General features: G+C 42.3%; 1 protein-coding gene across 1 annotated transcript in view; it reads right to left on the bottom strand.

Moving 5' to 3' along the window:
- The window catches only part of LOC121841470 (CUB and sushi domain-containing protein 3-like), a 633,380-nt gene that overhangs the window by 332,172 nt on the left and 286,525 nt on the right, over nt 1–14,683 (bottom strand). Inside the window, exon 6 of the mRNA XM_042310031.1 lies at nt 11,944–12,056. Coding sequence (XP_042165965.1) covers nt 11,944–12,056 — 113 coding nt within the window. The remainder of the gene's footprint in view (nt 1–11,943; nt 12,057–14,683) is intronic.

Raw genomic sequence — 14,683 nt, 5'->3', positions numbered from 1 at the left:
TATATACCGAGAATTCTGCTATAGCCTGGCAACCGAGGATTCAATATCTCATTCTACCTTGCCTAAAGGCCACAGGTTAAAGGGCCAATAAAGCCACGTTAGTGTTGTAGGAACATAACTGAACTAGAGTAGTGAGAGGAGGTGGGTTAAAAGAACATAATTGAACTAGGGTTGTGAGCGGAGGTAGTTTAAAGGTGTAAGGGCCAGGTAAGGCCTTGAGACAAACCAAATGGTATTTCCAATCTGTCCAGTCAAAACGTACAATGTCATTACATTGGTGTGGTCGTCTATAAAATACATCCTCTGGACACTAGACACACATTCCACCATGTCTAATTGGCTAGCCGTTAGAAAACCCTTCACTGTAAAAAGGTTAAAGAAATAGGACTTGTAGTAAACTACAACTAGTATTGAGGAGAAAATGGTAGCACTTGGAGCATGGAGTTAAGTGGACAAATCAAGTTCAAGTTGAAATTGGTGCCCGATAACAACTTAAAGAAGCTCTGATCATTCTCTCATAGCCTCTAGCTTATGGGGGCAGTGATATACTTTATTGGGATATAGGAGCTGATATAGGAGCTATAGAACCTTATATAGAACATGTATTGTTCTGATTTATTACTTCCAAGATTGGTGCAAAATTATGTTTATTTATGCAGTTTCAGTTCTGCTAACCTCAGTAATGTAGCAATTTCCCTATGCACATTGTAACTCAAATGTCAAAATGAAATCCCCAGAGACACTACAAAACCCCCTGACAAACTGTTGACATCTTTGATAACACAATAAAAATGTGACCTGACAACATATCCCAATTAAAGAGCCAGTGCAGTCAAAAACGTGATTTCCTTGTGTTTTATAGATATTTCCACACTATGAGGTTGGAATAATACTTTGAAATTGTGCAAATTATGATAATGCCCTTTTAGTGTAAGAACTGTTTGAAAAAAACAACTGTAATTTCAGCCTGTTTTTGTGGGAAGAAGTTTTGGCCTTCCTTGGTGACGCCACCATGCAGTGAATTAATTAATAAGAATTAGCCAATAAGAAAGAGAGTTCCAAACCTCTCTGCCAAAAACAACTAATTTTCCCTTCCCCACTCAAACCACTCCCAGACAGTCCTAGCAAAATTATTTTCGGAGAAATTGCTCTTTGCTAAGAAGCTATTTTTGTTTCTTTTGGACAATTTTAATTGAAAACAATCAATTATGGTACATAATCTTAACACATCAATTATTTGATATTGAGATAAAAATGCTGCATTGGATCTTTAGTTTTTCATTCTATATGACATACTATGTTTGGCTCAAGTGCTGGTCAGGGGATTTAATCGGCAAAGTGCATGGGGCTGAAATTAATAGCTAAGTTTTATCTTTCATTTATGTCATAGTAACTAAATCTTGCTAAGCATCTGAGATGGGCACTCACACTACATGGCCAAGAGTATGTGGACACCCCTTCAAATGAGTGGATTTGGCTATTTCAGCCACACCTGTTGCTGACGGGTATTTAAAATCGAGTACACAGCCATGCAATCTTCATAGAGAAACATTGGCAGTAGAATGGCCCGTACTGAAGAGCTCAGTGACTTTCAATGTGGCACCGTCATTGGAAGCCACCTTTCCAACAAGTCTGTTCGTCAAATCTCTGCCCTGCTAGACCTGCCTCGGTCAACTGTAAATGATGTTATTGGGAAGTGGAAACGTCTAGGAGTAACAACAGCTCAGCCGCAAAGTGGTAGGGCACACAGGCGCACAGAACGGGGCTGCTGAGTGCTGAAGCGCGTAGCTCGTAAAAAATGTCTCTACTCGGTTGCAACACTAACTTCCGAGTTCCAAACTGCCTCCGGAAGCAATGTCAGCCCAAAAACTGTTGGTTGGGAGCTTCATGAAATGGGTTTCCATGGCCGAGCAATGCCGAGCGTCGGCTGGAGTGGTGTAAAGCTTGTCGCCATTGGACTCTGGAGCAATGGAAACGTATTCTCTGGAGTGATGAATCACACTTCACCATCTGGCAGTCTGTCGGACAAATCTGGATTTGGCGGATGCTAGGAGAACGCTACCTGCCCGAATGCATATTGCAAACTGTAAAGTTTGGTGGAGGAGGATTAATGGTCTGGGGCTGTTTTTGATGGTTCGGGCTAGGCCCCTTAGTTCCAGAGAAGGGAAATCTTAACGCTACAACATAGAACAACATTATTTTGCCATGATTCTGTGCTTCCAACTTTGTGGCAACAGTTTGGGGATGCCAATGCTCCCGTGCAAAAAACGAGGTCCATACAAAAATTGTTTCGAAATCGGTGTGGAAGAACTAGACTGGACTGGCCTGCACAGAACCCTGACCTCAACCCCATCGGGCACCTTTGGGATGAATTAAACGCTGGCTACGAGCCAGGCCTAATCGCCCAATATCAGTGCCTGACCTCACTAATGATCTTGTGGCTGAATGTAAGCAAGTCCCCGCAGTAATGTTCCAACACAAAGCTTTCCCCAGAAGAGAGGAGGCTGTTAGAGCAGCAAAGGGGGACCAACTCTATAGTAATGACCATGATTTTGGAATGAGAGGTTTGATGAGCAGGTGTCCACATTCTTTTGGCCATGCAGTGTATCTTGAAAGCGATAGCCATTAGATATTTTGGGGCACTATTAGAGTGCCACTTTTCCTAAATGTATTGTCCGGGAGGGCAGGGAAGCAGATATGCAACATTTGGGTGAAATTAAGACCTGATTGTATACTGAATCATGCAAAGAGTCTAAGGAGTTTAATTCTAGGGTGAATTATTGGATTAAATACTATCATTGAGACCCATCTGGACGTTAGTGGGCAGCAAGGCTTGAAACCATTTCCGTTTCTAATTTCTACACTTGCTTCTTATTTTTGCAGACATTGTCAGGATCGTTCAAACTGAAGGATCTCGGCCATGAAAGGCCAAATGTAACACATATGCATCACAGTGTAAGATTCCATGTCACTTCTGTCATACCTTTTTTGTCACAATGTCACACCTGTAGTGTTATCAACAACTGAAAAACAAATGTGAGGGTGATCTTTGAGACGACAACGTTCAACACTAAATTGTATTCTTATCTCCTCAGCGCCAGTCCTGGGGCATCTTATCCCCTCGTCCATCATGTCGAGGATAGATTACTGTAATTGTCCTCTGTCTGGGGTGTCAGATTATTCACTGGGCTAGAATCAGGCTAAGAGGTATTTGCAGGGTCGTTTGTTATCAGGGGGATGAAGGAAAAGACAATGTGATGATCATATTTCACCTCCCTGCTTAATTAACCTTTGCTGCTTCACTCAGTCAGTGAGTGGATCGGAGTGGGAGCTGCCTCGCTGCCTGGCACCCATAACCCTTGTGTGAACCATCACTGATGACAGATTGGATACACACAGTGCAGACCACCCTAACTGATGGTCCCCTGTGTCCAACACGAGTAGGACAGAGATTGCATCGACACTAAATCGTTTCAGTAGTTGTACAATTGGTACAATAACCGCATATGTGTTAAATTGTAAACGTATCTTACAAGTTCAAGTGGATTAATAGAACACAAACATTTTGGTAATAATACATTAAGATGTGAAAAAACGAAATAAATATTGGTTAATTGCACAAAGGTAAAGCCGAGCTAGAAATATAATATAGTAAATAAAACAACAAAATAATTTGAGATGTAAGACACCTCATGCTGTATCACAACCGGCAGTGATTGGGAGTCCCATAGCGCGGTGCACAATTGGCCCAGCTGTCATGACTCCTACCGAAGGTGCCTCCCCTTCCTGTTCGGGTGGCGCTCAGCGGTCGTCGTCACCGGCCTACTAGCTGCCACTGATCCCTTTTCGCCTTTCTGTTTATTGGTTTTACCTGTTTTGTGTGTAGGCTGATTAGTCAGGCTATGTTAGCCAGTAGGCCCGCCTACTCTTTGTGAGGGATTGTTTTGTGTTGCTCTGAGCACGTTCAATGTTGACGTGTTTCGTTCGTGGGTTTTTCACCAGACTGTTTGAGTCCCCGTGTTTGGGGCATTTGTTTTGTGTGCGCCCTGTGTTTCGTGGGGTGGCTTATTTTCGCCGTGGGTGCAATAAATAGCACTACCCTGAACTCTCTGCTTCCTGCGCCTGACTTCGCACCCACTATGCCCAGAGTGTTACACCAGCGTTGTCCGGGTTTGGCCGGTGTAGGCAATCATTGTAAATAAGAATTACAAGTTAAATAAAGGTTAAGTAAAAAAAATGTAAATGCGGTTTGAGACAACAGCTCTATTGCAGTTCAGTACATCAGCCAATGTCCATTCCAAGATGTGACGATTGTCCTGTGTCCTCAGTCACTTGATCTAAAGATACAATATATCTTATATGGTTAACCCTGCAAACGGTTAATGATTTGAGAAACCCATCTATTAAATGTATCTATGTGGGGTAAGCACCTTTATTGAATTGTGTGTGTATGATAATACATATATTTTCGTTAACAGAACATGTGTATATTGTAATGTGTGCCTTTGAAAGTTAATTGACGTCATGATATGGCTGTCTCTCATTGGTCAGATGCATCATGGGAAGTGCTATTTAAACTCATGTCTTTTTATTTTTTGTGAGACAGAGACGGGTAATGGGTTGGCATGCTGCTGGATTTTCAGGCATAGTTGAAGCCTGGGGTTTTCTCTAGAGTACTCTAAACTATGAGTTAATCCAGATAAGTTTATTAGGACTATCTTTTTGTTCATCAGCCTGTTTGTTATTTTGGTTGTAAATATTTGTTCAGTCGCCAGGATTATTCCTCACTTCCAAATAAAAGCTTCACCATGGGCATAAAAATCTGCTCTCATTGTGGGCATAACAATCTGCTCTCATTGTCTTGCCTCCTCACTGTTAAAATCTTACCGCATGGGCCAACCTCACACACCTTAGGATGACCTTGTTCTCAAAGACACATTTTATGAGTGCTATGAGTTCAGATGAGAGCCACACTAAACCTAATGGCACCATTGAAATACATTTCTCTCCTGGGTGTATTTATGATTAAAGTTAATGCAAAGAGCAGCATTATAAATGGTGAGCACACAGTGTGACATCAGCTTCTGTGACAATGACCATTTTGAAAGAGGTGCTAGCAACTGCCCTCGTTTATAAAAACGTTGATGTTTGGAATGTTTTCCAAAGTAATTGGAATCATTGTAAACATGATGCCCAGTACAGTCAAAAAATATATATTTTCAGAGTTTTATATATACAGTACAAGTCACAAGTTTGGACACCTACTCATTCCAGGGTTTTACTTTATTTTTGCTATTTTCTACATTGTAGAATAATAGTGAAGACATCAAAACTATGAAATAACACATATGGTATACAGAAGATAGCCCTATTTGGTAAAAGTCCATTTTATGGCAAGAACAGCTCAAATAAGCAAAGAGAAACAACAGTCCATCATTACTTTGAGACATGAAGGTCAATCAACACGGAACATTTCAAGAACTTTGAAAGTTTCTTCAGGTGCAGTCGCAAAAACCATCAAGCGCTATGATGAAACTGGCTCTCATGAGGACCGCCACAAAGTTATCTCTGCTGCAAAGGATAAGTTATTTAGAGTTAAACGCACCTCAGATTGCAGCCCAAATAAATACTTCACAGAGTTCAAGTAACAGACACATCTCAACATCAACTGTTCAGAGGAGAACGCATAAATCAGGCCTAAATGGTAGAATTTGACATTTTTGGTTCCAGCCGCCATGTCTTTGTGAGACGCATAGGTGAACAGATGAGCTCCACATGTGTGGTTCCCACCATGAAGCATGGAGGAGGTGGTGTGATGGTGTGGGGTGCTTTGCTGGTGACACTGTCTGTGATTTATTTTGAATTCAAGGCACACTTAACCAGCATGTCTACCACAGCATTCTGCAACAATATGCCATCCCATCTGGTTTGCACTTAGTGGGACTATCATTTTTTTTCAACAGGACAATGACCCAAAACACACCTCCAGGCTGTGTAAGGGCTATTTAACCAAGAAGGAGAGTGATGGAGTGCTGCATCAGATGACCTGGCCTCCACAATCAGCTGACCTCAACCCAATTGAGATGGTTTGGGATGAGTTGGACAGCAGATTGTAGGAAAAGCAGCCAACAAGTGCTCAGCATATGTGGGAAGTCCTTCAAGCCTGTTGGAAAAACATTCCAGGGGAAGCTGGTTGAGAAAATGCCACGAGTGTACAAAAGCTGTCATCAAGGCAAAGGATGGCTACTTTGAAGAATCTCAAATATAAAATGATTCGTTTACCACTTTGTAACGACCAACACTGGACAGGAGAAGCAGGTATGGGGAGTCAGACATTTAGTAGGGAACAGATATAGAACACGACAGGAACAGCGTCAACACACGGGTAACATGGACATATGACAAACAATGCAGTAGTGGGGAACAGAGCAGGGAACTGGCAAATATAGGGGTGGTAATAAACAAGTGATTGAGTGAGTCCAAGTGAGTCCAATATCGCTGAAGAGCGTGACGAGGGAAGGCAGGTGTGCGTAATGATGGTGGCAGGAGTGCGTAATGCAGGGCAGCCTGGCGGGAAGAGCAGGAGGAGACGTGACAGTACCACCACCCTCTAGGGGCGCCACCCGGCTTCTCACCTGGGAGAGCTGGCTGACACATGGGTGCTGGGCAAGCCGGTTGGGGGTAAACTCCCCACGAACCGGCAGGGGCACGGGAGCCTGGCGAGCCGGTTGAGGCATAGGAACCTGACGATCCGGCTAAGGCATGAACGCCTGTCGATCCCGCTATGGCGTGAAAGCCCGATGATCCGGTGGAGCGTGACGTGGGTTGAGAACCTGCCGAGCCAACCGAGGCAAGGAAACCTCTCGAGCCAGCTAGGACGTGGAAGCTCGATGAGCTGGCTTAGGCACCCCCAGTTCCATCGGTGGTGGAATCCAAGCCCAACGTCACCAACAAAACAAGAAAGCTCATGGGCCGGCTGGGCGAACAAGGCCTGACGATCCGGCTGAGGCCTGAGGTGGGATGGGCACCTTCCGAGCCAACCGGGGCAAGGAAATCTCTCGAGGCAGCTAGGGCGTGGAAGCCCGACAAGCTGGCTAGGCACACCCGGTACCATCGGCGGCAACCCAGGACCGACGTCACCACCAACAGCATTGCCAGTACTCCTCAATGCTCCGTGTGATGGCTGCAGCATTCTGTAATGACCGACACCGGACAGGAGAAGCAGGTATGGGAAGTCAGATATTTATTAGGGAACAGATATAGAACAAGACAGGAACAGCGTCAACACACGGGTAACATGGACATATGACAAACAATGCAGCAGTGGGGAACAGAGCAGGGAACTGGCAAATATAGGGGAGGTAATAAACAGGTGACTAAGTGAGTCCAAGTGAGTCCAATATCGCTGAAGAGCATGACGAGGGAAGGCAGGTGTACGTAAACGATGGTGGCAGGAGTGCATAATGCAGGGCAGCCTGGCGCCCTCAAACGCCAGAGGGGAAGAGCGGGAGTAGGCGTGACACACTTTTTTGGTTCCTACATGATTCCATATGTGTTATTTTATACTGTTGATGTCTTCAACATTATTCTACAACGTAGAAAATAGTAAAAATAAAGAAAAACCCTTGAATGAGTCGGTGTCTCCAAACTTTTGACTGGTACGGTATTTCCACACTCTGAGGTTGGAATAATACTGTAAAATTGTGAAAATTATGATAATGCCCTTTTAGTGTAAGAGCTGTTTGGAAAGACTACCTGAAATGCCTGCCTGTTTTGGTGGGATGGAGTTTTGGCCTGCCTGGTGACATCATAAGAAGGTACATTTTTTAATAGACCAATGAGAGTTCCAAACCTTTCTGCCAATAACAAATAGTTTTTGGTTTCCCCCACTAACAGACAGTCCTGGCAAAATTCTTGCTTGAGAAATTGCTCTTTGCTAAAACAATCACTGTGAGGTACCTAATTGTTACCCAGAAATTATTTGACATCGAGATAAAAACAGCTGCATTGGACCGTTCAGAATTTGAAATTAGAGGTTGTATCTTTAAAGTCTTGGCAAGTCTTTATAAAAGTGTCTCAAGTCTGTTTCATATTCCACCGTATACTATCAATCACAGCTTCAGTGTCCAGGTATTAAGTGGCCCAAAAACTCAGTGTTGCGTCGTAAGAACTGCCCTTAGCCCTGGTATATTGGCAATGCACCACACCCCCTCTGGCCTTAATGCTTAATTAAACTGCCTTTGGCTGCTTAATTGGGAACCATACCAATGTAGAGCTAAAGTGATTGCATACTAAATGACTGATTTTATGGTGTAATTTGTTTTTATAATTAAATCGCGGCACCTGACACGCTGGTCTTGCTCACTGCTTAGTCGTCACAGAAAGGAAAGATAACTACAATAAATTATATAGCTAGAGTTACATATACATGTCTGTCCCGAGCGGTTTATGCATAAAGTACAGCCTGAAATATTAATGTGGAGTTTTTGGGAAGGGCTTTCCACTCCAAATTACTGAACATTTGACACTGTAATGGTTAAGGGATGCTGATACACCTTTTGCTGCTTTGTGGCAGTGCAGTTCAATATGAATTTAGCTTTTAACAGTATCTGTACTTGGGACCCTACATATAATTCCCCTACAAAGTGTTTGGAAACAACTTTACTATTGATTCAATGATTTGCTTGTTCATGTGACTGTCTCTTCTCTCAAGACAACTACATCTACAGTATGTTTGCAACTGGCTTTAAGGTCAAATGCAGATCTGATTGTTAAAAGAAGATTATTTAAAATCTCACTTGGCAGAATTTAAAAAGACAATGTACAAGGTTCAAAGAAAACAAAATCGGTGTCTGGAATACTGGGTACCTATTAAGGAGCCTGATGCTGTAGAAGCTAACATGCTAATAGTAATGCCATTATGATATAGGCCCATGGTTGAAGGATCACATCTGACAGGAAAAAAGTGAACACTTGCCAAATTAATTATTTCCCCATGTGCAATGGTAAATCCTAATTTACAATACTCTGCACAGGCCTGCAGTCTAATGATAGAGGAGCACAGGTGGTCTTTTCAAAGATGGCAGTAGCTCCAGGGGAAGAGATAGTCTGCGACACCAGTCTTCTGTTCATGAATTAGCATCAAGTCCTATTTCTGACTGGACTGCTTAGAGGAGTGGAGAAATTGTCTGACCTGTGACAGAGGTCTGTGCGATTCAGTATGATATAAGAGGGGCATTTGGACGATTTTAATTCTAGGGAAGATAAGATAGAAAGAACCCTGGAGGATAATCTTTGGGACTAATTGTTGACTGTTAGTTCCTCAAAATCCTCAAGTTGTCTGAAAAGGACCATGCTGTGCCAGATCATGGGTAAAATTGCATTATAAGGGGCCCCCTATTTGTATAACATACATAGCAACTACAGTAGATATCTGCATCCACATCAGGTAGTTAAATCTGTATGTTAATTCCTTTTCAATAATAGTGCTGAACAGCAGCTAGGCTGCCCGCATACAAATACAATAGTTAAGTACATTGCCTGGGTTCAAATTCCCTGTCAAACTTTGATTACGTTGAGACGTGGCAGCTTCAATTTCATTACTGATCAGTGGCTGTCTTGAGAAGAGCCGCAGCAGCATAGCCAATAACAGCTTCAATTCGACAGCCACTGACTGACTTCCTATGAGAGATGAGTTGAATTGAGAGCGAGAGCAACAGCTGGCTAATGTCAATAACTGTGGTTCAATCAGAGATGGGAACGTGCTTTTTCTGATGGCATTTCTGTCAGACAGAGCAGGTGGGTAAATTGGATTTTGGGGTGGTTTTGGTGTCCTAAGGCACTTTGCAGCTGCTGCTTTGAAGCTGGGCTGCTTGTGGCTCACCAGGTGGTGTATACCTGTAAAGCCTCAATAAGAAGTCGCACACAGGGCCGTTCTCAAGGGGCAATTCATCCCTCGGCAGCATCAACAGCAGACATTAAGATAAAATCTCTATCTTCTTGTGAAGGGCACAAACCAATCTTGCCTGGCTTTTCACCTCCATCAAGTGCCATAAATGTGCTGAACTTCTCAAATATTGTGTATTTTAGTTGAAGGGAGTCTGTTTGATGGGAAGTTTGTCCATTTTAAAGACCATTTAAATCCACTGCTGTTCTTGGCACTAAGCCACAAAATAAATTACGTTCTACAGTCCTTTTTCTTTGAGAATATCGATAATAAATACAAGTTGTGTTTAATAAAAGTCCTTGGGGTGTGACACTGTATATAGCAATGTCCAATTAAAAGCTCATTAGTAGGGTATTAGCAAAATGGTTCCCTAACTATTTACAAAGATTAGTAAATTATGAGCAAATCATTTATTCATCCCCTCTTCTTTCTTTGGGCTCTGTACATACAGACACTGCCCTTTCAGAGGATGTGAAAAGCGCTTGACCTATAACATTGTCCTCTGGAGAGGTGTCAAGGACAGAAATAAACCTATTCAGATGCTCTGAGCTCTTCTCTGACTGCAGATGTCCATCTCTTTCTATTGGTCTTAAACCATGCTTCTCTACTGCCTATTAAAGGATATGACTTACAGTAGAAGTGGTTCATGACTTAAGCACACTCATACTCATACTCTATCATAACCCAAAATGTATGGTTTAATTCAATTTTAGAATCGCAGAATGTAGCTTTAAAGCAGCTGATGAGCTAAAAAGGAGTGACTAGTAAGCATTAGTTGTGGTGAGACAAGGAGGTGATCTGTCACTGTCCTCACTAACACTGACCTCCGATCAGAGGAGAAGAGTACATTCATTAACCTTTCACCCCCAATGTCCCTGGAGAGCAGGGTATGGCTCAATTCAAATGGAAGGCAGTCAATTCAGGAAGTAAACTGAAATTCCAATTAAATTATTGAAAAAAGGGCATATGTTTCCAATGATTTCTCAATAAACAGAAAAGTAGAAGCTATTGATGTCAAAAGTTTTTACATTTCTGGATTTTAAATTCAAATCACTTCCTGAATTGACTGATTTCAATTTGAATTGAGCCTAACCCTGCTGGAGATATAACCTGCGGCTGTAACTAACACCTCTCTGGGAAATGCAGCACATCATCGTACCCTATAAGGTGGTTCAGAAGGGGTGATCATTTTTTATCCAAAGTAATATCCAAAACTGTAAGAGCAGGCAAACATATTTCATATTTCAACCATGTCCCCCAATATTATAAAATTTAATTAGTGTGGAGGACATTTTGAAAGATTTGGTTTATGGTAAATGCATGTCAGAATAACTCCACAAACATAACACACAGCAATGCAGAAGTGGGTATATGATTCTGGATGATCTGTTAAACAGTAGCTTCAGTTTGTTTTATTTAGAAGCTTTGGAATATGATAAAATAAAAGAGACAGCTATTTAAAAAAGAGGAGAAAAAGTGATTTGTTGTTGATCTATTGATTAGTTTGAAATACAACAAAATCATGTTTTTAATTGACTGCTGTGCTGTGCATGATTGGCATTGCTACAGAGAAGCATTTCTAATTAAAAGTGAAAAACAAAAGCGCTGATTGCCCGAAAAATTTCTTGGAGAATTTACGGTTGACTTTAGAAAATAAATATCTGTCTCTTCTAGTTGTAATTATAAACAGTTAGAAGACAGGATGATAGAAAGACTTAGACTGAAACAAAAAAAAAGATCATTAAAAGAAAAGCAAACAGCAAATCTAAGATCACAACACTATGAGAAAAAGAAGAAAACTCATTGAGGACGACAGAGTGAAGAAGTGTAGGATTCTTCTCACTTTCAGAGCGCTATTTCTTGAGTCTCTCAGGGCTTTACAGGGATTACACTCTTATTTAAATGGACCTCCTCTCCTCTTACAAGTTTGTTCTGTTTTTAGGTCATCAGGAAACTCCTTCCTAAGCGTCTTTGCGGTGATTGAAACAGAGGCTTACCTTGATAATGGGCGCTAAAGCCCCGATATCGATGGTTACTGTCGGTTACAAAATGTAGCCTCAGCCAGTTCTTGTTGCTGACAATAGGAGAAGGGACATTCATCCCAGATAACCTGAGGAAAAAAGAGGAGATAATCATTAGGCTTTTTACTGCACGCTCAAAGTCAACAAGTTACAACACTAGTGTCTTTAAATGTGTCGGTCAATCCAAAAAGAGAATGCTTTGTTTTGAACAGTGTTCAGACATTGTAGCTACATAAGTAAAAACATTTACGAAAACTTGCAACTTGCAGACTGTAAGTCAGCAGACCTACATAAACATTGACACATTTCAAAATCCAAAGTCAAGTAAATGTACATTAATGCTGCTTACTATTCATAACTCAATGACATTAGGACATACAACTCAAAATAATGTTCATAGGGTAATGTTGAAAGGAAAAAGACTGAGTGTTCTGCGTCAGAGTCGGACGGTAGCAGCAGTAGCAGGGTGACACTGCTAGTCCTGTCCCCCTGGTAAGAACACTACAAAGAGAACCCTCAACTATACTCTATTAGTCACACACTGATAGGTACTGTACATCCCCCTGGTCAGATGTATAAACGTATGGAGAGTATACAAAGCATAAACTAAGTGTATAAAGACAATATGCATAAAGTCCCAGAGGGATAGCTACAGTGCCTTCAGAAAGCATTCACACCCCTCGACTTTTACCACATGTTGTTGTGTTACAAAGTGTGATTGAAATGGATTTGGTCCTTAATAAAAGTCTAATCTGTTGAGGGGGGTGGCACCTTTCACCGTAGATATGGAAGTGCGATATCGGAGGATGCGGTGGATTGAGACAAATCCAATGTAAAAAAACAGATCTCTAGTTGAAACTTACATATTTGTGTCAATCGACTCTAGATTGCGATCTACAAAAAATACTTTGTAATATGAAAATTGAAGAAAAATCTCAATTTAATATAATCCTTTTTAAATTCAGGCTGTACAACATTTTTGGGGGGGGAAAAGTCAAGGGGTGTGAATAGTTTCTGAAGGCAGTGTATATCCACCCATTAAAAATGTTACACTCGTATACCTTAATATGCATAAAGAGTACAATGTGTATCTGGTTCTCGCCCACAACACACGTCTGGAAGACGAGTAGCCTGCCTCTGAAGTGTGCAGGTGATTTGTCCACGTGACTGTGCAGCACGGAGGAGGAGGAACAGAGCACAGAGGTCATACACAGACCTCTCTCGCCCCCCTATTCCTCACACCCCCCACATCCTCCGGCCTTTATTGATGACTGACGGGATGTGTCATTAAAGGACACGGTCACATGAATCAAGGCTGACTGGCCGCCACAAGCTGGAGCTGTGCCATATCATTACCATTATCAATCTAAAGTCTTCTGCATTACCCACACTGAAACAGAGGCAGAGACATCAGACCCCTCCGGCTCAGAGCGCTGTCGGGTTTAACCTCAAATCCCCCCTCCAATGCTAATTCTCTTCAACGCTTTTCAATGAGGAACATTTGAAATTGGAATTGCAATTTGGTTTACTTTATGAATAGACTGGAATTTAAACGGAATTGATCCCAATCCTGGTATAGACCACATCCTAATTTGGGTTATACAGAACATGTACAATATGCAGGTGGGAAAATGTTAGGAACAGGCCCAATGTATAGAACTACACAGAAGTCCCAAAACGATAGCAGTGTGCAGCAGGTGTGGTGCTCTGCCTGTGTAAAACAATTTCACAATAAAACATTTATGGATGGCAAGCCTTAAAAATGTACAAGCGTTTGTGATAGAAGTCATCTGTGGAGGAACTGTCATCTACTTGATCTAGCACCTACAGTACATTAGCAGTAAATTAATACATTAGTACATTAGCAGAGCAAGAGGCAACCCCAGTTTATGTGAGAGAAGATCACTGGCCGCGTCGAGGGTTAGTGTCACGGATCCCCCTGGAACTTTCTTTGCGCCACCTGGCCCCTATTCCCACTGATTAGTATTTGTATATATGTGCCCTTTGTTCACCATGGTGCTGTCGATTTATTGTTACTATGTCAAATTGTGCGTGTGAGTACCTGTGCTGTGTGTTTTGGGCTTTCGTACGCCTGGTGGATTGCGCATATGATCACGGGCCTCGTCCCGTGTGTTAATCATTGTGCGCGAGTGTATTTATTCAAGGTACTCCTCGCTCTTTTGTTTGGGTTTCAACCCTATGTTGTATGTACTTGTTTGTTTGGTCTTCGTCCCCTTGCCCTTGCACGGCACACCGTAATTTGGGGCGTAATAAAAAACCCTATTATGCATTCTGACGTCTGTCTCCCGAATCATTGTTACCAACATGACAGAATAAACGACCATTGAAGGAAACAGGGGGAATGGTCCGACCGATGACACTGCGACTGGTCCGTCCGGCGCCCCGCTGTAATTTCGTCAGCTGCAACTGAGTTGTCCGACGTCGCCACCTCGGGTCCATCCGACAACGCAACTTCAGCAGTCCCAAATGGCCCGTCCGACGCCGCCACCCCTGGGCCGGTTGGGTTTCAACCCTGTATTTTATGTACTTGTTTGTTTGGTCCTCGTCCCCGTGCCCTTACACAGCACGCCGTAATTTGGGGTATAATTTTAAAAAACGTATTACGCCTTCCTGCGCCTGTCTCCCGAATCATTCATGCCAGCGTGACTGTTAGGTGCCGTGTTTCCCATCCAATAATATACATTTTAATTAAATT

This window comes from Oncorhynchus tshawytscha, linkage group LG31 (genome assembly GCF_018296145.1).
Source record: "Oncorhynchus tshawytscha isolate Ot180627B linkage group LG31, Otsh_v2.0, whole genome shotgun sequence".
NCBI classification, from domain to species: Eukaryota; Metazoa; Chordata; class Actinopteri; order Salmoniformes; family Salmonidae; genus Oncorhynchus; species Oncorhynchus tshawytscha.
The sequence above is the reverse complement of the archived record's forward strand: the minus strand, read 5'-3'. Positions and strand labels throughout refer to the sequence as shown.